This window comes from Quercus lobata, chromosome 5 (genome assembly GCF_001633185.2).
Source record: "Quercus lobata isolate SW786 chromosome 5, ValleyOak3.0 Primary Assembly, whole genome shotgun sequence".
NCBI lineage: Eukaryota > Viridiplantae > Streptophyta > Magnoliopsida > Fagales > Fagaceae > Quercus > Quercus lobata.
The window spans coordinates 74,628,235-74,645,620 of NC_044908.1; the positions used below are offsets into that span (position 1 = coordinate 74,628,235).

The 17,386-nt window shown below is 32.7% G+C and overlaps 1 protein-coding gene and 1 long non-coding RNA gene across 3 annotated transcripts; one reads left to right on the forward strand and one right to left on the reverse strand.

Annotated features, from left to right (window-relative positions):
- Positions 1 to 7,956: 7,956 nt before the first annotated feature.
- On the forward strand, positions 7,957 to 9,953 carry LOC115988568. The gene is made up of 3 exons (XR_004091578.1): positions 7,957 to 8,115; positions 8,339 to 8,392; positions 9,396 to 9,953. It is a non-coding gene; the product is annotated as an uncharacterized LOC115988568 (long non-coding RNA).
- A 980-nt stretch (positions 9,954 to 10,933) lies between these two features.
- LOC115991937 (homeobox-leucine zipper protein MERISTEM L1-like) lies at positions 10,934 to 17,098 on the reverse strand. 2 transcript variants are annotated; one of them, XM_031115928.1, is made up of 12 exons: positions 16,164 to 17,098; positions 15,282 to 15,550; positions 15,073 to 15,190; positions 14,636 to 14,824; positions 13,929 to 14,366; positions 13,742 to 13,843; positions 13,415 to 13,615; positions 13,156 to 13,330; positions 12,705 to 12,976; positions 12,274 to 12,363; positions 11,767 to 12,153; positions 10,934 to 11,344 (listed from the first exon to the last, which is right to left on the reverse strand). In XM_031115928.1, exons 2-11 carry the CDS (start codon positions 15,509 to 15,511, stop codon positions 11,788 to 11,790), a joined length of 2,181 nt encoding a protein of 726 aa, XP_030971788.1. In that variant the 5' UTR covers positions 15,512 to 15,550; positions 16,164 to 17,098; the 3' UTR covers positions 10,934 to 11,344; positions 11,767 to 11,787. The 2 variants fall into 2 exon arrangements, with proteins under 2 accessions (XP_030971788.1, XP_030971787.1); XM_031115927.1 differs by having other exon boundaries at positions 12,268 to 12,363; positions 16,164 to 17,097.
- Positions 17,099 to 17,386: the final 288 nt, after the last annotated feature.

Here is a 17,386-nt window from a genome sequence, read left to right on the forward strand (position 1 = left end):
TCATTCAAACGCTGTGAAACATTTTAGTATTTCTAAACATGTTATTCTGGATATTGACCCCTGGTCACATCGGGTGGATGCCGTAAGGCCTTGGGTTAATAAGGGCCACTCGTTAAGAGTATGGATTGAGCTATAACATGTGTACCTTGTGGCTGTAACATGTGTACCTTGTGGTTAGATACAAGGAACAACAACGTGTAAATGGCACCATCCCGGAGTCCCGGCCAATGGTAGGGACAACAAAATTTTTTGAGATATATAATAACTAAACAAATTGAAACTTTAGTACAATATATAATAACTAAAGAACAAGAAGAAGAGAAAAGACGTATCAAAATGTGTGGAGCTTTGTGCTAAATTTTAGCATCACAAGCATCACGTGGGTTAGGAACTCCCAGATATTTTGAAAAAAAAAAAAAAAAAAAGAGTCAATAACCAAAAGAAGTTAAATGGGGAATTGACGGTTCAAGCGGATAAAGTAAAATCCACATGTTTTGAATGTGTTTTTATTATGCACAAATAAAAGTGACACCCATCTCTTTTTCACCCTTCTTTTATCATACAATAATTGTTAGTTTCTTGGTTAATACTTGACTGGACAACATACTAGAGGGTTTGTTTAACAAAGACTTTTAACCTTTTTCTATTTTTTTATTAAATTTTTTTAAAAATAAAACTAAAATTTAGAGTTGTTTGAATTTTACTTTTTAAAGTTTGGAAGCGTTTGGATGTTGCACTCTAAAGTTTCAAAATTTGTGGATATAAAATCCAAACACTTCCAAACTTTAAAGGATCTCCAACAGTTAAGCTATCTCTATTTTTTCTCCAAAAAAGTCACTGTTCCTGGAGAGCTACTGTAGCTTATGCAAAGAATATTTCCCCATAAAATAATATCGGTTGAATTAAAAAAAATACTTTTTTCTCTTTCCTCCCTTTCTCTCTCCTCTCACGGCTACAAACACAACAGCTACAAACACAACCATCTTTCTCTCAAACATCTCTAAACTCAAGCATAATCAAAATACAAACACAAAAACATAATTTTAAAATTAATCAAACCACAACAATAAAAGCAAAAAAATTCTTGCTCTCATAAAACTGATATAATTTAAACAACAAATCTAAAATCAAAACAACAACAACAGCAGATCAAGAACAGAAAAAAAAAAATTAGAACAACAATAAAAGATCAAGGAAAAAAAAATAGAAGCCGATCTGACAAATCTAAAATTAGAAACAACAACTAATCAAGAATAAGGAAAAAAAATAGAAGCCGATATGACCCCTGGTTGCATGCACTCTGCAGTGAGGAGGAGGAGCAACGGTGGCGGTGTGGTGGAGCAAAGACTATTTCTCCTTTCTCTCCATGCGTGTCTGTGTGTGTTTGAAGATAATGACACCAAAAGGCAAGCAAGATTATGCGAGAGCTAGAGAATTTATGGAATCAAGTAGAAAAGAAAATGAAAAAAAAAAAAGAGAGTAGAAAATGAGAGAGCTAGAGAAAGAAAGAGAGAGGGAGGTTCTGGAATTAGGTGGAAAGTAAAAAAAAAAAAAAAAAAAAAGAAAAAAAGAGAGGATGGAATCCTATGGGTGTACGTGTGTGGTGGACAAAATGCAAGAGAAAAAAAAAGAAAAAAAAAAAAGGAAACGTATGGCTGAAAGAAAGGCAAAGAATAAGAAATCACAATTTAAAATTACTACTACAATATTTTCACAATAAATTTTAAGTAATTAGCTAATATTGGTGAGTAAAAATATAATTTCAGTGGTGGGTTCAAATTAAAACTAGTAACAACTTTCCATATAAGATTTTGTTATGATTCTTGTGAAAGTATTGCAAAAAATATTGTGGATGTAACACTTTTTGTTGAAAAATATAATTGTTGAGAATGAATAGAGGAAGAAAAAATAAAGATTAAAAAAGAATAAAGAATGAATGAAGAAATAATATTTAAATGAGATAGAGAAAAGATAGAGAGTCTGTTGGAAGACATATTTGAAAAAGTGAGTAGGCAAAAGGTAAATGTTACTATTGATTGCCCAAACAGTACAAAAATTTGCCTAGTTTGCTGGAGATGCTCTTAGGAGGTAAAATCTAAATTCTGAAACGTCAGGGTATAAAATCCAAACACCTCAAACTTCAAGGGGTAAAATCCAAATTTTGAAATTTCAAAGTGTGAAATTCAAACACTCCCAAACTTTAAGGGTATAATATGCAATTTGCCTTTTTTTTTTAAGAAGTACAAAGTCATGTACTTAAATTTAGAATAGCTATTTAACATATGAATATTTATTTACTAGATATGACAGTTTCTTAGAATATATTTGCTAAAGGTAATACTCACTAAAAAATTATACTAAGAATGATAATGAATGTCATTATCTTCCAACAATAAACAACTAAATTTTGATAAGGCATTCTCACAATATATAAAATTTTGCAATGAATGATAATATATGCTACAATTTAAACTCTTCATCAAATGAAATACCTGCAACCATTTACAATGAAGATTTTGTTATCCATGCTTCCTTCTTTATTATCTTATTTTATGAGCACAACTTCGATGTTTAGCTTACTTAATTTTTAATATGAAAAACCCTTTTAAGCAAGAAAATAAATAAAAAAAGAAAATGATAATAAAAGACATATGTCATCAAAGTTTCCGTTAAGATAAAATTATAAGTATAGAAGATTTAAACTTAATAAATTAGTGTTTTCTATGTGACAAATAGAACATATATTTTAATTCTCACTTTCCAAGCATGACTACCACGTAAAATTCAAAATACACGCGAAGAAAATTTTTAGGACATTAAAATTTAGTGGAGTTTATTTTAGACATTGCACAAGAGAATATTCTAGAAATCATAAGATTTCATTAGGGTTTATCTAAGAGTGTAATAGGTGGGGTATATGCTCCTTTAGTTTAGGGAAGGAATGAAACTATCCCAAACAGGGTTTATCTAAGAGTGTAATAGGTGGGGTATATGCTCCTTTAGTTTAGGGAAGGAATGAAACTACCCCAAACATAAAGGGTGAAAGTGCTTTTTTTGCCTTTGTGTGCGTATGTGTTTTTATTTTATTTTTACTTTAAACAATGTGTTAAAAAAAAAAAGCCAACCCAAGAAAATTGTGCATAAAAGAATGAATTTTGGCTCAACAAATTGACTAATCCAAATATATATATATATATATATATATATATATATATATATATATATTGTAGGGATACAAAAAAATATCAGAATATTTTTACAATACTTTTATTTTTAGTTATGGTGGGTCCTAGTCTAATATTTTTATATTTTATTTTAGAGTAATGCTATGTTTACAAAATTTTAACAACAAATCTTAGATGGTAAATTGTTACTGGTTTTATATTTTGCATTTTAAAAAAAAAAAAACAAAAAAGGCCAGTTGAATAAAATAGTGCTTGAAATAATGAATTTTCGCTCAACAAATTTGACTAAACCAAAAAAGAAGCTTAAGAACACAACAAAATATCACAATATCTTTTATTTCCAACAAACTAGTTTGATATTTTATTATTTTATTTTTTACGTTTACAATATTTTCACAATAAAATTTAAGTGGCAAATTGCTACTAGTTTTAAATTGGAACCACCACTTTGAATTGTGTATTAAAAAAAAAAAAAAAAGCCAGCACAAGAAAACTGTGCGTGAAATAATAAATTTTGACTCACCTAATTTGATTAAAATAAAAAAGAAGTCTAAGAACATAACAATATGTCACGATATTTTTACAATATTTTTATTTTTAGTTGTGATATGTCCTAATATGATATTTTATTTTAGAAAAATGCTACTTTCACAACATTTTCAAGAAAAATTTTAGATGACAAATTGTTACTGATTTTAAACTAGGCCTATTATTGATATCATTTTTTTTATCCGCTTAAGATTTGTTGTGAAATTATAGTGAAAATTTTGTGAATTTAGTATTTATTATTATTTATTTATTTATTTCGATCTATAAGGAACTGAGATCTCAACAATTGTGAAAATATTGTGACAACAATAAGATGTTATAACATTTTCACAATACAATTAATTTTAGTTGTGGTTGGTCTTAGTCTTATATTTTATTATTTCATTTTGAGCAAATTATCATATCAATAATTGTGAAAATATTGTAAGAATATTTTATGCCAGTATAGCTATATTGTGTCCGCATATTAAAAGAAAAAAGAAAACACAAAAAAAGCTAGCTCAAGCAAAATGGTGAGTTTTGCTTCACCAAGTTGAATAAACCAAAGATTACTGTAGATTAAGTTGTTGGCTCTTTTTATATAGTTAGTAGATAGAGAAAATTCAATTAGAATTCAAATTATATTTCAATTGGAGTTTAATTTTGTCTCATGTGTCTCATCTAAACTTCTTAATTTTTGTGTCAAGAGAGTAAATTTAGTACAAAATACAAGGAGTTTAATATAAATGAACAATAAGAAACTCAACCATATATCTAATTATATATCTAAAATTAGAAGAAGAGACGGTTTAAAAGGTTATGCTTTCCAATTCCATTTGTTTGTCTAGCTAAAAATAATTCAAATTTATGAAATTTTTACATAATACTATGAACAATCATTATTTATCAGGTAGAAACTTATATATATGGTGTATGTGTTTTTTTCTTTTTTCTTTTATAATTGTACCTGTGCATATGCATAGAATTCTAAACTAATGTTTTTAATGGAGACATTTAGGATTTCAAATCACCATCTCCTAAATTATCAAAAAAAGAAAGGAAAAAAAAAATCCCGTTCTAATCTTTCTAAATTATTATATCTCTAATCCTTTAATGGCCCAATTGGTCACACTCACAAGCCCAGGTTACTAGGCCTGGCCCTCCACCAATGAAATTATGTGCTAATCTATAGAGCTTATTATGTACCATGACTGCTTTCTATTGGACCATTTACAGATAAAAACAGAGGAGTGGGATTGAAATATTGAAATGCAGCCATACCTTTTTGAAGGCTAATTTTAACCCAATTCAAGTACAATCCAAGCTTTGGTTATTTCCATGACTTGGATCACATCTGCGAAAGAAAGCCCAAACTGCCAAAGCTCGGGTTAGGCTTCAGCTGAGACATCATACGGCCGACAGAGCCCAATCTCCAATTAACGTATGCTTCTATATTGTTGCCATCTTTTTTAAGGTTGGGTTGGGCTTCAGTTACATTTTAGGTCTCAAGTAAGACTCCTTTTGAAAAATGCAAAAGACAATTATTTATTTATTTTTCAAAATTTGATAAAATTTTATATATATATATATATATATATATATATACACATATAGGCTCATCAACATGCCGAAGTACAACCAGGCACTTTATGTTTTTTGGCTCTACTAGAACTTGACTGAACTTTCAAGATACAAGATAGCTATATTCACAAATGCCTATTCAGATTACGTGTGACAAACCACTTTTTAATGAAAATTAAAGTGGGAAGGATTTTTTTTTTTCCTCTAACAAAAAGTGGGATAAGAAGATTTGAACCACATTTTTACCTATAGAAAGAACTAACTATTGTCATTGAACTACAAAGAATATTTTTGGATGGAAGGGAACGAGTTGAGAGTATAGGATAGATAATAAAGATGATTTTTTTTTTTTTTTTTTTGTTGAATTTAAGATTGAAAAAATTTATAGATGTAAAAAAAAAAAGGCTCAATTTTATAGATGAGTCAATACAAAATCAAACTTTGCCATTTTTCTGGCCTCACTATTACTACTAGAGGGAGCTGTATTCCATTGTATTTGCTAAAACTTCTCTATGTCAAGTCTGGTTTCCTCCATTGATTTCCATTTTCCACTAGGCAACAAACATGGGGCAGAAGAGAGCAACTCTGTAAGGAGATTTGGGCTTGTAACTTCTGTGGCAATTCTGACGCAAAGCAAGCTGAATCCCTGCCACCAATATAGCTAATATCTGCCCCTCCATTGAAGTCTTTGCAGGTTGCACCTTAATGCTCTGCGCAGCAGTAACTACACCAAGAACATCCCTGATGACAATCCCAATTCCTAAGCAATTCCGTTTAGTCCACATATCACTTCAAAATTAACTTTATGAAAATTATCTTCTGGTGATATCCATCCTTTCAAGGTTTGATGAGTTTGTTTTCTGTCGTTACGCTATTAAAAGTATAAGTTTATTCATTTAGTTTTATTTTGAATATGAGCTAAGTTCAAACTTTTTACCAAACAATATTACATTTTTAAACTTAGCACATTTTCTTGTCGAAAAAACTTGAGCTTGTTCATAAGTTACTTGATTAACTTATTTTTTTCTATTATGTAGTAAAACCATGACTAAAATTTTACCCTTTACAATTTTATGAAATTTTTATTACAAATGAATTGTTTGTATATAAACTACAAATGATAATTTGATATTATATGAACCTATCTACAAACTTACACAGTTTGATTTTAAGTCTATATAAATTTATTTTTGTACAAATATACATATAAAAATGTACTATTATATATAGTTAAATCAAGTCTTGTGTTCATGAACACATTATTATGTTTAAACTTATTTGTTTAATAGTTGAGCTTAAATTTGAGCTTGAGAAAAAGAAAAAGAGTTGTGCCATTTTTAAAATTTATTTTAAGCAAATTTTTATAATACAATTTGACCACTTTCCATTGCTCATAATAGATGAAAGTGAGACAAAAGGGTAAATATACCATTTTTGATAACTTATGGATTGACAATACTAAATTGAGAGTACATATCATCAGTTTAAAATTGACTCAAACATCATGGATCCTTTTTCCATTGAAAAAACTACATAAAATTTTGGAGGGGATGACCCCCTTCTTTGTAGTGATACCTAATTCCATGACAAAGTTTACTTGTATTTGTTCAAAAATATTCTATTGTAATAGTAAGGTGTAGTAGAGGTTGAGGATTGAAAATTGCTATTCAATGTACATGTTTGAAGAATTCAGTCGAGTGAATTGCTTGATTAGTCTACTGACTAGAATGTTAGACATAAAGGTTTATGAGTCATTTGCGAGACATTTGGTTGGGTGAATCCTTACTATAAAATTTATGATATTAGTTTTTCATGGTTATTTTGTAGTCATTCAACCCCAAAACTCTACTTAAATAAAATTTCAACACTAATCACCGGAGAGTAAGACAAATACGCTAAACCAAAAAAAACCTAAAAAGAGTGATACTTCTTTGAGAGGTTCATACTTTCAAAATCCAAGATCACCATGAAAACACAAAGAGACATCAAATCTTCAAGAAGTCTTAGAGTGATCGAGAGATTAGTATTGTAGTTAGCGAATTGACTTGCGGCAACAACATTGAAGGCACAAGGCAGGATTTGTAGTTACTAGCAAGAGCAGAGAGTGCGAGTACTTAGTCTAATTACATGCATGTGTGGTCATGTGAGTATCGTTTGTACCACAACAACATTCAATAGTGGATTTGTTGAGCCCAGCTTGGCCCTAGAGTGTTTTTAGCGGTTTGGATTTTCATTCCGTGAACAAATTTCTATCTCGATGTGGGTGTGTGTTTGTTCTTTATTGTATTAAATGCGTTTATCCATGATTTAATATTGTGATTAAATATTGACTAATTAACCATGATTTACGTCTTGATAGATCCTCAAATTTAACATGAATTGCATGTATCCTTAATTAGTCCCTGTCAATGAAGTTCCTCCTCTCGCCTTTCTTCCCCCAAAGGTTCACGACCGTAAAAGAACTTGTAACAATTAAAGCTCAACCACATGAGCCACGTAAAAGCTAAGCAAAAACCTAACCACCTTCATTCTCTCATGAACTCAATAAAAGCACAACGGTAACTTCAACTACCTTCTATTTCTATCTGCGCCTTTTTCTGTTTTTCCTAACATAAAAGATAAGAAAGAAGAAGACGAACAACAACAACAACAAAAACAAAAACAAGCACAGGAAAAAGAAACAGAAACAGCAAAACAATGCAGTGCCTGCAAAACATAATAAGGTGTTAATTCTCTGGCAATGCCATAAATGCATATATAGTTTTCTCTCCCGACTCTTTTGCTCTTCCTGCTGTCTTGGCCATGATTAAATACTATCAAGGTATGTACAATACATACACTGTATAATCTTTTATATTCTGCTGCTACTTTTTTGATACCGACAAGTTATAAAATATTGGTAGCAAATTTCTTCCACAAAATTAAATGTCTTGCTGCTATTCACAACGTTGCGTTTTAAATTAGGCTGCATCTATAGTAATCTATATTATGACAATTTAATACTGTTTGGTGGCACTGAATCAATGACTTCGTATACCGTGAAGGTGGCAGTGCATGCATGGCTATTACATCAGCAGCATTGTTTTCTAAAATTGCCAGTAAGTCAGTAACCTTGACCAACAAGTCTAATTATCATCTCATCTCATTGTTAATTAAATTGTTTTCAGGTGCTCTTTTTTTCTTTTTTTTGATAATTCGATAGTTGAGGGTGAGGGTAATTAAATACCGGAAGGTGTTAACTAATTAAGTTACAAGAATCTAATAAGTTCTATCAATCTTGTTCCTTATAACCTTTTATAAATCAAGACTATGCCCATTGTATTAGGATCCTCTCCTTTTAAATTAGATCATTTTATGATCCAGATTAAATTTTATAAATTCAAAAACATATCTAGTGTCATATTATTTAAGATTTTAATTTAAAGATCAGATTCAAAAGTAATTAAATAATGGTATGAGGTAACTTTTTCTGTCTGTTTGAGAACAACTTATATATTTAGCTTTTTGCTAAAAGTGTATTAAAGTATATTTGTACTTTAAAAAAGTAAGAAAAAAAAAAAAAGAAATTTTAGAAAACTGTACATAAAAACTAAGAAGTAAAAAACTAGCTTATAAGCTAGCCCTGTTAGATCCAAGTCCTATTAGATCTAAGAAATAAAATCTTAACAAAAAATTGATTCTCTCCATTTCAAGTGAAATGGAGAGGATTGTATTCCATGCCAATAAGCAGCAATGGAGTTTTGTGTTTCTACTCTCCATATTTGTTACCATTTATTTTTTTGGCGATGCATGCTATTAATTACTGTTGCATACATTTCATCTTGTTTAAGGAAGTTGAAGTTTTTTCTGCTGAAAAGAGGTGGAGGTTTAATTTGCACAGTTAAACTTACTGAAGAATTGACACCTCAAAGAAGCTGCCCCTAATTTGTAACGCAGCATCTTGATACTAGGACTCTAGAACCTTATCATACACTAGCTGTTGGAATTAGATTTAGATATCTTCTTAGTCAATTCTCTACCTTAATTTCTTCTTTAAGAACTTTTGCTATTGCAACATAATAGGAAATTTGAATTCTTTTGAGAGATTTACCTAAATGGCAGATGGAATCTAAGCGTTGAGGTACGAAATCAAGGACAAAAATTGAAGGCTCTGCTGAAAGTCACAAAGGTACGTAAAATAAAATCAATGCAACATTTGCAGTGATGTTCATGGTACTACTTCCCTCTCTTCGATGTTGGTGGCACAAGGGCTACACTTCTGCCAACATTACTGCTCGGGAGCAATGAAGACCACCCAACTCTGGAGAGTTCTTGCTATACATATTGATTAGTTTCAACAACCCAGTGTTCTTTCCATAAAGATTGCCTTAAATATTTCATACGAGTAGTAGTAGTGATTTTGGAGTACGTCAACCATAATGATGATTATTGTCCCCCTGAGGATTTGTTCATAGGGAGGGTGAAATAAGCGCAGCTGCAATCCAGTAGGTACACTGTACACAGAACTCTTCAGTTGTTATTTTGAAGATAACTCTAGTTAAAAATGAGTATATATATACTTGGGCTCTTCCAAAAACTAAAAAATATATCATGCCTAAAATGTAGTTCTCTAGACCAACCTTAAGGTCCTTAACTTGATCCTCATGAGTTTCATAGAATGACAGGAGAGAACCCATTTCACAGTTCAAATTTAATTTCCGGAATATAATAGTATATAATAAAATATTATTTAAAAATTTAAATGATGTGTAACAGATATTTTAAATAGAGTGATAATTTTTTAGGAAAATTATTGAATACTCTAAGAGTACTATAAATATATACTCTCCATTCTTATATGAATTGTGAATTCTACCATGAATTTAATTAGTGGGTCTCATTATTATGTGAAAGAGTGGAGTATGCATTTATAGTATTCTATGAGTATTTTATAATTACTCAATTTTTTAAACTATGGAGTACATTTGTAAAAAATGCAATAGCAATTCATGGGGCTTAATTAATTTAAAACTTCATGCCTTTGTTAGTGCCATTCTCTGTATCTTTCAGGTGGCACCATGTGAACTAGAGGCAAAAGCCTTATTAGGATGTCTCTATTTTATAGTCTGTAATCACCATAGTTTGCTAGTTTGCCAATTACTTCCAAAATGACAACTACATAATACATTGTACCATAGCATTCTAAGTTATAAGAACAGTTGTCTGTATTGAAATTCTTGGGTTCTAGGATCCAGCAATGCATTTTAAGTTGCAATTGATTTGGAATTTTTGGTGAAGCAAAGGAAGAGTTTTGATCGGTAAGGAACGGTTGGCTTTCTAATCTCACTTTGTACTTCGATAGCTGGATTAAATTATTTGGATGAATGATTTGCTTTGTCAAGCTGTCAAATTTGACTTCAAAAACGAAAGCATTCCCTTTTCAGGTTTAATCTTTAACTCTCACCACCGTTTTGAAATAGCCCACCTAAATAATTCATTAGTCAAAAATGGATTGCAACTAGTTTTTTTCCTTGCTTTGCTTGTTACTTTGAGCTTGAGCAGTCCACCACAGGAAACCAACTATACCCTATAATTGAGATGTCTTATAATATTAGGATAATTGCAGAGAACAAGAATTCATTCATTCTAAAAACTACTAATAGAGGAAAGGAAAAAAAGCTGATATTTGTTAGCCACTGAACTTCAATAGTCCAAGTAATGCCTCTTTTAAGAGGTACATTTGAAAATGATTAGACATTATAAGGTAGCCCCTCCTACAAGAAAACCTAAACCTAAAGCCCTAATAGAAATTTAACAAAAGCAGAATTGGGATACTTCTTCCAACTTATACCAACAAAGTTTGGTTGTACTTTCATCTTGTTAGGTGAAGTCAATACCCGAACCTATTACCCTTGCAAGGTGGTGATTTGCACTTTTGCTTCTCTGCAGGAACAAACACCACGGGGCAAGGATATTTTGAGGTGCGTTCTTGACTTCTTCCCTCTGTTTTGAGCATTGGATTGCACATCACCTTATTGGTTCATTTCTTCTCTTCCCTTCTTTTCTTCTTGCTGCACCATAAAGAGGGAAAGAAAGTTAGGTCCTTTCCAACTTAAGCCCTACAATGAATAAACTAACACATTGGATACAAGATAAAACATTATGATGATTCATATATAGATGTTAATATCCAAATGTGTTAGCTTCTATTTGTTGTACAAACATATCTAGTATATTTACATTTCTATTACGCTATTCCCAAAAAAAAAAAAAAAAAAAAATCCACAATGATTTAAATACTCTCTGATCAACAACAACAACCACCACCAATTTAAGTTGAAATCCGATACTAATGAAAGGGGAAAATTAGTAAAGAACACTACCAATAACTATAATTACCCATAAAATACTTAGCCCCACAAAAGTACTCCTATTGTAAGATCGAAATGCTTTATAAGTTCATATATAAAATGAGTTTGAACATTTTGTTCACCTTATGTGTAAGGCTTGTGGATCATGCATTGTCAGACATGACTGCAGCCCTTATCCTTTCAACTGTGCACTTTATTAGACTGTTAACTGTTGCCACTGATCCGAGGGAGAGTTTTGCAGTTGGAACTGAATCTACTAAGATCTGAAATGCAACTGTCAATAGAGAGCCACCAGACCCAACCTCAGCAATTCCTCCACCATTTAGACCAGGCCCATCAGGAAGTATAGCAAAACCAGATGGTAGAAGGGCAACGTAATCTGGATCCCCACCACTTAAGACCACATTCATGGCAACAATATCAACTGGAGCATAAATTACATATGAGCCGGTAGAATCAGTGCAACTCTCTTGTAGTATCAGCATATTGCTCTGGCTTGAATTTGCACTCTACATTTTATATTGACACATAGAATTCCAATTATACAATGTTAGCTTCAATTTGGTGAGATGCATTTTCATTTAGATTAAGCAGTAGATATGCGCAACACAGCTAAACCTTACATTTACCCGGAGTAAAGAGACACAGTTGCCTGGATCGCGACCATTAGCTATATGTGCCATTTCTTGAACTAGTCCACCATTTGAAAGGATATCCCACTGTAAACAATATAAAAATTTGTAAGCTAGTAAAGATTCAATTACTTCAAAGATAAACATTCAAAATACTAATATTTTTAAGATGGTACAGAAATGCATGTTCCCTGAAGGACAATGACTAGTAGGATACTTCAATTTAAACATTAACATGCTATATTGGCTGTGAGCTACATCACACAATCTACTTCAATTTAAACTTTTGAATTTTTTTTAGTAGGAGAAATACAACAATTTACCAAGAAACATCATCTATTGAATTAAAAATGTATCATCAACAAAATCAGCAAGATCCTTTAACATAGAAGGAGAATGGTATGCAAATTTCTAAAATCTTCATATACCTCACTCCGAGAGTTCTCATCCCGAAGGAAATCAAAAACCCTCTTTGGTGGAACTGGAATCCAAAATGAAGTTGCAGCACTCAGCACAATACCAGGAGGCCTGCCTGGATCATCCATACTCTTCCTGGTCATAACCCTTACATCATCCGAACCAGCTGCTGATAACGTTGTCCATGCATGTGCAGTAGAAGCACCCACACCAGTACAAAAGCTCACCGCCATTCTTTCTGCCAGCTTTAACATACTCTTCCTTCCTTCTGCGCTTGTTATTACTGAAAATTAGAAATGATTTAGAAAGGGCTGGACAAAAAAACAGGGTGAAGGAATTTTCTATTCTTGTAAAATGAAAGTTTATAGGCCAACAAACTCTAACTAAACTGGAACCTCCTTCACTTATAAGTGTTTGGTGAATGAATTTTCTATTCTTGTAAAATCAGAGAACAATTCTTACCACATAGATCTCCTGCTGGAATATTATTAGCCATTGAACTTGCAAGACGTTCACATTTTCTATCAAGGGTAGCCACCCAACGTTTTGCTCCAAAAGCAATACCAGAATTAACCAGTGGTCTGTATATATTGTGAACGGCTCTGTCATCCACCTCGACATGTTCCACCCATACAACCTAAAGAATCAAGAAAAAATTGTACAGTTAGTCTTGACTACATTATTTAGTATGAAAAAAGTGCACTTGGTAAGTGATAATTACTTTTGCATAACCATTTGGCAATTCTTGGATTAAGCAACCAGATGGCCTTCGTCGACTCCTTGAAATTGGACTAAGGCGTAGATTATCCAAGGAAACATCAACAACAGCCCATGTTCCATCTGCATGCTGTTTACAATACCTCACAAAGTAATTTTCACGAGTTGGGACAAGCGGTGAAGGGACTTGAAATTCAGCAGTCATCTGTAGGAGAACAAAGTTAATTAGGTACATATCTTCTCTTGCTGAAATCACTAGCTTTCTTTTCAGGGAAAGCCAATTAGACTCATTTCAACCATAACTTTAAGAACAAATGAAATTCTCAAGTACCACTTGCAAGGCTCCATTATAATTCCCTGCCACGCCGGTTGATAGGACTTCTAAAGTCATTGCTCTTGAAACAATACCGCAAAACACAGATGACCATCGATTCTGAAAATAACATTAATGTAAAAAACATTTCAAATATGTTTATATAATCCAATAATCCGGTAAAAACTATAGGAAAAGTTCCTACCACATCCATTAGAATCTCAACAAGGCTAATATGATTCATTATAACGACCACAGACTCCCTTGAAGCTTCTGTCTTTAGCCCCAAAGGTTTTGGGCCGATTCCTCTAGGGAAAGTCCTCAAGTATTCTTCTTCATTTAGTATCTCAGTTGAGTTGTCACTGGAAACCCACAAAGGCTCTCCAGCCTGAGCCATTCTTACTAATTCTTCCATTGCTGCAACAGCAAGCTCAACAATCATGGGCTTATCGGCATCAGTGGGACCTGTAATTGATCTGAAAAGATCATTCCCTCCATACATCTCCCCCACAAAGCCTGACTGTGCCCCAAAATTCCCAACCCCAAGATCAAGCGAGCGGGAAGGCACATGAGATGAAAGGTGAGAATATGAAGTCGAAGGCTTGCCAACATATTTTGCTGCAATTCCAGATATCCTATCAATCTGCAACCAAAAAAAAAAAAAAAAAAATTTCAAAATCACAAGCCTGTGACTAAAAAGAAACTCCAAGAAGTATGTCATAACACGTGTGTCCATTTGTGTAAGATATTTTTTCCCAGCTTTTTTAGCTTATTCATCTTATTTAGTTTATGTACAATTTTTTAAAATTTTATTTTTTCCATGTAATTTAGGTACAATTACACTTTTATCAACTTCTTAAGCCCAATAAGCTAATGGAAATAAGCTCTCTTAAAGACATTTATGCTGGTTACCTCTTCTCTTAAACGAGCATTCTCGATCCTCAAATGTTGCTCGTCAAATGACATCTCACCAAGAGCTGCAGGTCCCCCACAGTTAGGACATGTAGCATTGCTTAAGGCTTCCTTGTACCTATTGTTCTCAGCACGAAGTTTTTCATTCTCCGATTTCAAAATTGAATTCTCATGACGTTCATGTTGGGCCTATAATAATAGAGTAGATTTAGTCATTCACAACTCAGTAATGCTACACAAAATATATCAAAACCTTTTCAACCAGTATAAGCTTAAATGCTTAACATACCGCTATGATTTAACCTAGTAATGACAAGTCCTTGTCAATTAGAAGGGGGAGTCCATATGAACTTTTTACACACACCCACATTAAATATACATTGGGAATCACATAAAAAATTTGAAAATTTATACTTTATATATATAATATGTGTTACCTTCATTTGGGTCCGCTTATTTTGGAACCAAAACTTCACTTGTAAAGGCTCTAACCCTAACTCACGGCTAAGCTCTTTCCTTTGCTTGTCATCTGGGTGAGGGCACTCCTTGAAGAATCTGACATAAACCCAAGTTACAAAAATCACTAAACAAGATGATATAAATATATATCAGACATCAATAACATAGTGAGAATGTTTATGCTTACGCTTCCATTTCCTGGATTTGACGCTGTGTATGGCGGTGGTACCGCTTCTTTTTGGCGCGTTGGTTGGGGTCTTGATCATCCCCAGATGGAGCTTCCATGGTTTCAGTACCAGATTTAGTCTCAAAATCATCATCTCTAAGCTTTCCCAATTCATCATCATCATCATCATCAGACTTGTGTGGCATATCCAACAAATGATGGTGAGTTTCGAACATATTTGGCTCAAACATTTTACAAATCTTCAAGATTTTGAAGCTAAGATTTTTAACCTGAGAGGGAAAATAGGAACTAAGTAATTAGGTTCACACATCAAAAAAAAAAAAAAAAAAAAATTCTAGAACAGTGGAAACGATAATTAATATCGTGATAGTAATATATAAAACTCCCTAAAAAAGAGTACAGGATCTGAGAGAAAGAACAGAACCCCATATTATTATTAAAAACTGTGCACATAATAAATAGGAGATGAAATCATCTTGGGCAAGTAATCTGTTTCCCACTGTCAAAGTTGATATACATGAGGTACAAGGTAAGGCTGTGATTGTAAACCTTTAAAAATGTAAATCATTAATACCACCACTCTCTCCCTCACACTCGTTTCTATCGACACAAGAATTTTTCTTCAACATTATTACTATCATATTGCTTAGACACTATATTACAACTCTAATTTTGCTCACTCAGATATGTGACAAAGATTAATGAAGTGAAATTATCAAATAAACCTAAACCAGCAAAACATTTGAGCTCTCAAATAGTTAAATTTTGTATATCATCTAGTACTAAGCATATGAGGAGGGGAAAAACCCAAAAGAAAAAGAAAAAGAAAAAGAAAAAGAAAAAGAAAAAAAAGAAATAGAAGAAGATAAAAATAAGGCCAACCTGATTGTTGCTTAGCCACGAAGAAACTTCTCTATGTTCCCTTTAACTCAATCACCAGAAGCATTAATCCGGTTGGCATATTTGCCTTTCACACAAACCCTAGACACCATACATTTGTTCTTTTTCTCTCTGTGAAGAGGAAGAGGTTTTGAGTTTGGTTTCTTGTTGAGGTTAGTGGGGTTGGTTTTAATAGATTCTCTGGCACTGTCTGAGAGAACCTAATAAGAATAGGACATGTAGCAAGAGGACAGAGATGGCTACGGTTTTGGGCTTCAAAAGGGGACCAAAAAGTCTTTCAGCCTTGGCTCTCTTACGTGCCTACAAACACTGTCTTTTGGACTAAAAGCTGATGGAAAAGAGTTGACAATCAAAGGAGACTTTTTGACACCCCAAATTTCAACACAAACAAAGATTTATAACGCTTACTAGGATCTCGGTGAGCTCCCCCAACAACACACACACACTCGCTCTCTCCCTCCCTCTTTTTCTCTTATGTGAAATATAACGGAAAAAATTGTTTGAAAATATGGTTTAAACAGACATATATGAGTTGTTTTGAGATTGAAGACTTGAAGCACAAAAACCTTTTTGAAGCTGTAAGGAGAGGACCACGAGAGAAGGGTCAGATCTGTTTTTGGAGACTTTTGGGTCACTGAAAAACTAGTTTTCAGGGTTTAAAAAAAGTGGGGTTATTTATTTATTATTATTATTTTTCAATTGTTAGGGCATTCTGATTGGTACTATAATACTAGTACAAAGGGTTTAAGAAGAACGCGGCTATGTAGGATGTGAGAGAGAGAGAGAGAGAGAGAGAGAGAGCGATGGAGTGAAAGAGAGAATGAAACGGACGAGAAAAAAGAGGAGATAAAATCAAAAGTAAAAGAAGGCCTTGAAGAGGGTGAGAGAGAATGGAAGAGAAGAAAAGGGTAGGGAACAGGTGGAGAGGATGTGGCAGCAGGGAGGAGTTATTGCAGAGCTTATTGAGATGATGTAATAGCATTTATGGAGGGAGAGAGAGAGCCTCTAGGGTATGGTGAAAGAAATTACGGCTTCTTAATTCCATCAACCTTCAACCGTTTCACTGCCTCAGAAAGCTTAGAAAATTTTGAGAAATAATTAATTCACTCTTATGGTGTGTACGGGACTAGAAAAAATGGTCCAAACCATTGCTTTGCTTTTTATATATGAAAAAGTTTTCTTTTGAGTGGATCAAATTTCAACTC

Bases quoted from the DNA above. Each gene is read 5' to 3' on its own strand.
- LOC115991937 (XM_031115927.1), bottom strand. From the start codon at position 15,511: ATGTTTGAGCCAAATATGTTCGAAACTCACCATCATTTGTTGGATATG. The intron at 14,367-14,635 runs GTAACCAGCATA...TTTTGGTTGCAG, and splicing joins ATGCTCGTTTAAGAGAAGAG to ATTGATAGGATATCTGGAAT. The intron at 13,616-13,741 runs GTACTTGAGAAT...GTTCTCCTACAG, and splicing joins ATAATGGAGCCTTGCAAGTG to ATGACTGCTGAATTTCAAGT.